Below are 4612 nucleotides of genomic sequence, written 5' to 3'. Positions count from 1 at the left end.
CACAGAGTGGGAGCTACTGCACAAACAGCAAAGGGCATGCATACTCAATCCTTTTACTTAAAGGGAGTGAAGAATTGGAAATCTATGACAGTATGGAAATTTTTAAACATAGCCAAAAGTAGACAGATGTCATAATAATCCTGATCATGCATCCACAATAGTCATCTCACTACTAATCTTGCTTCACTCCTCCTCACTCCCTCATTATTTTGAAGCAAATCATGGATGAGTGTCTTTTAAGGAGAGAAAGTAAATCTATATCTTTGCGAGATATGTAAAATTATTTAGGTCTCAAAGAATTGACAAAACAATGAAAGGGATTAACCAGTAAGTTAACTTATGAAATAAAGCATAAGAACATACTCAACATTAAAAGTCAATTCCAAGATGCTGTCATGGGCAGTTTACACTGAATATTGATGTATTTTATATTTAACTGCCTGGTCTAGCTAAAATAATGAATACCACCAAATTCTAAAAGTAAATGCCTACTCTTTAACTAGTTCGTGAATCCTAGCAACAGATGAGGAGGAAGAAGAAGGAAAGAAAATTAGAAATAACAGCATTTTGAGATTCAAACCAGTTACTTTATCTGGGCTTGAGAATTGTATCACTTTTGGCCAAAGCCTCACTTCCTGGAGATATTTTATTTTCATCTATTGGAACATTTTATAATATGAGACAATTACAAAAATAACCCTCAAGTGAGTTATAAATGTCAAAGAAGCACAAAACTTCAAAAAGTACAGGAATAAGAAATATTTCAGAGTATGTTTAATGGAAAGAATCATCACTTCAATTTGTTAAAATATCACTTTTTACTCATATTTAAAATACCATTTCAATTTCTGTAGTGGCCAATAGAAATATACTTTTTTCAAGTTTATTTTGGGACAGAGAAAGAGAGAGAACATGAACAAGGGAGGGGAAGAGAGAGAGTGAGAGAGAATCCCAAGCAGGCTCTGTGCTTTTTTTTTTTTAAAGCTATCATTATTTTTATTGGATCTTTCAGGCAATATTTAACTTCTAAGGAACAAATATTTGTAATAATTGTCAACACGAGGTATTGTGATTTCTTAATTATCATGCAGACACAGAACTTTAGTGGAGTTTATTGGAGGTATTTGAGTGGTTTCCGAGGTCCTCAACCTGAATGAATCCTGCTGGCAAATGGCTTCTCTGAAGCAGCCTTCTTTTGTGTGCTCTTACCAATCAAGGATCAAGGTATGAGCTCCTTGGTGGCTAAAACCACATCCTGGTCCTCTTCCCTATTTCTTGGCTGAGGGTCACAGAAAAAAAGGCCCTTCAGAGTTGGCCTCCTTGAGACTTGAACTCAGGGTTCAAACTCACAAATGTGAGAGCATGACCTGAGCCCAAACTAAGAGTCAGACGTTTAACAGACTGAGCCATCTAGGAGCCCTGGAAATATATTTTTAAAGTCTTGTGAGGTTACTTCTCTGGTCAGTAGTGTCATGTAGCCAGCCCTGTTCCCTCACACCCTGTTATTTATATCCTTCACCTCTGCTGTGGAATACCATATGAGGTAGGTCATTTTATATAAGGCAGGTCCCATGAACATTGAAAAGGCCTTAGGAGAAGGGAAGCTTCTGGAGGTAGTCCAGGGGGAACCTGCTCAAGGAGAACCTAGAGACAGCATCCAGTGCCCAGCTGAGCATTGCTGTGACTGGGGACTCTGGCAACAGCATGTCCTCCTTCATCAGTGCACTGCAGGGAGTTGGGCCTGACGAGGAGGCCTTGGTTCCTCCGGGGGTGGTGAGGACCACCCAGATTCACACATGCTACTCTACCTCCAACTTCCCAGTGTGGTGCTGTGGGACCTCTCAGCGCAGGGGCTGCCTCCCAGAGCCTGGAGAACTGTCTGGAAGAGATGCCATTCAGCCAGTATCATCATCATTGCATCCAAACAGTTCACATAAATCTCATAAAGCTTGCCCAAAAGCATGCAGGGCCTCGGAAAAAGCTTCTACACTGTCTGGACCAAGCTGGACAGGGACCCCAGCACACATGCCCTCTGGGAGGAACAACTCCTGCAGAATACCTGAAGAATATCCAGGAAACTCCCCAGAATGAGTGGGCATGTGAACACAATGTATTTCTGGTCTTTAGCCTTGACCCCTTATTGCATGACTTCCCAGAGCTTAAGGATACCTTGCACAGAAACCTCTCTGACATCAGGTACCCTAGAAACCCTGTCCCACACCAGTGAGAAGATCATTAAAGACAAGGCAACCTTCTTGCAGAAGAGAATAGCCTTACAGTGTCTTCAGGACACCCTTGGCATCTAGGATGAAGAAGATTTGGAGTAGTTTCTGAATGCCTAGTGCTCACTCTTTGGTGTGGTTGATGAATCTCTCCAGCAGGTGACCTAGAGTATGGGAGATGCCCACAGGAGGCCGTCATGAAGTCCCTGGATGTGTACACTCTCCATAAAATGAACTGGAGACTGACTTCCGTGACTTGTTTAATTATGAAGCATTCCTTAGCCTTCCTTAGCTACATCCATTTCTTGGGTGACTATGTCACTCTTTGTTTCAGAAGGTGGAGGTAGTAAAAATGCATTCTCAAGTTAGATCCCAAAGAAATAAAGACCATCCAGAGGAATCTTTTTTTCCTGTGAAACTGGCTTGGGAATAGTCCAATAGGCTCATCCTCAAGTGGAAGTCAGTCTGCTGTGAGGTCTTCTTCTCAGTAAGATATCTTTTTTTCTCCACTCCAGAAATGAAGAGATTTAATCAAACACTCTTTTTTCTATTTCTAAAAGTATTAGTTACCTAAAAGGAATTTTTTAAATTCCCTATTTTCCTAGCCCCAATCCTAATGTACTATTCCTCTGAAGAATAAATACTTCTTAAAATCATTAAATAACTTTTCTGTCTTCAGAAACAAAAAACAGTCATGTGCACAAACACTGTATTACTTTCCTTGGGCCGCCATAACAGAATACCACATACAAATACTGAAGTGTATTTTCTTATAGTTCTGGAGGCTGAAAGTTCAAGATCAAGGTGTCAGCATGTTTAGTTTCTCTTGAGTCCTCTCTGTTTGGCTTGTTGGATTGCGACCTCCTCACTACATCCTCATGTGACGTTTTCTTCTGTGCACACATCCCTGGTGTCTCTCCGTCTTTATAAGGACACCAAGCATATTGCATTAGGATCCCACCCTTAGCACATCATTAAACCTTAATAACCTCTTTAAATGCCCAGTCTCTGTGTACTGTCACATTGGGGGTTAGGGCTTCAATATAAGAATTTTAGGGAGATAGAATTCAGTCCACTAACAATTATATCAAGTTAGTCTTATTACAACCACTTAAAAGCAATACCACTACTAAAAGTAGTTAATTAGCTAATAATATAACAATAGGAATAGTTAATAGGTAGTAATATAGCACTCATTATGTGCCAAGAACTCTTCTATATGCTTTACAAATATTAACTTATTTTTTAAATCCTGTTACATAGGTACTATCATGTCCCCCACTTTACAAATGAGAAAATTAAGGCACAGAAAGTTTAAATAAAAAAGTAGAGGTAGGGTTTCCAGTTAAGTACAGGATTCTCAGTTTGATTTGAATTTCAGATCCACACCGAGTAACTTTGTAGTGTGTTCCAAATACTGCATATGACATGCTTATCCTAAAACAGTGCATGCTGTTGATCTGAAATTCAAATTTAACTGGGCATCCTATATATATATTGTTTTTTGGGTTTTTTTTTTTTTTTTGCTAAATCTTGTAACCTTAATTAGAGGCAAGATGCATTTTCTATTCTACTGAAGTAGTGGATTTTAAGTTCCATTCAAGAGTTCCTGGAATCTTCTGGAAATATAATAGGAGATTAATGAAAGGGCAAAGGAGAAGATGAATGGTGCAATCCCCCTCCTTTCAAATGTAGCAACTCACTTCACTCACGGTTTGTGGGTCTGAACCCCACATTGGGCTCTGTGCTGACAGCTAGCTCAGAGCCTGGAGCCTGCTTCATTCTGTATCTCCCTCTCTCTCTGACCCTTCCCTGCGTACACTGTCTCTCTTTGTCTCTCAAAAATAAATACAGGGTAGCAGAATGGATCAAAAAACAAAACCCATCTATTTGCTGTCTACAGGAGACGCATTTTCGACCGGAAGACACCTACAGGTTGAAAGTAAAGGGATGGAGAAATATCTATCAGGCAACTGGAAGCCAAAAGAAAGCTGGGGTAGCCATACTAATTTCAGACAAACTGGACTTTAAAGTAAAGGCAGTAACAAGAGATGAAGAAGGACATTATATAATAATTACAGGATCTCTCCATCAGGAAGAGCTAACAATTATAAATAGCTATGCGCCTAACATGGGAGCACCCAAATACATAAAGCAACTAATCACAGAAAGAAACAATCTTATTGACAAAAATGTGCTAATTGCAGGGGACTTTAATACTCCACTGACAGCAATGGATAGATCAACCAGACAGAAAATCACTAAGGAAACAATGGACCTGAACGACACTTTGGAACAGATGGAACTCATAGATATATTTAGAACTCTACATCCTAAAGATAGGAAATTTACCTTCTTTTCGAGTGCACATGGCACATTCTCCAAGATAG

The 4612-nt window shown here is 39.6% G+C and overlaps 1 protein-coding gene across 1 annotated transcript; it reads left to right on the top strand.

Moving 5' to 3' along the window:
- The first annotated feature begins 1571 nt into the window (after window positions 1-1571).
- On the top strand, window positions 1572-2569 carry IRGM (immunity related GTPase M). The gene is given in 8 exon segments (XM_029917917.1): window positions 1572-1628; window positions 1630-1819; window positions 1822-1839; window positions 1842-1905; window positions 1907-2058; window positions 2061-2199; window positions 2201-2402; window positions 2405-2569. Coding segments are annotated over 8 exon segments (987 nt in total).
- Window positions 2570-4612: the final 2043 nt, after the last annotated feature.

Source organism: Suricata suricatta, chromosome 12 (assembly GCF_006229205.1).
Source record: "Suricata suricatta isolate VVHF042 chromosome 12, meerkat_22Aug2017_6uvM2_HiC, whole genome shotgun sequence".
Taxonomy (NCBI): Eukaryota; Metazoa; Chordata; class Mammalia; order Carnivora; family Herpestidae; genus Suricata; species Suricata suricatta.
This window is presented reverse-complemented; position numbering and strand designations above follow the sequence as displayed.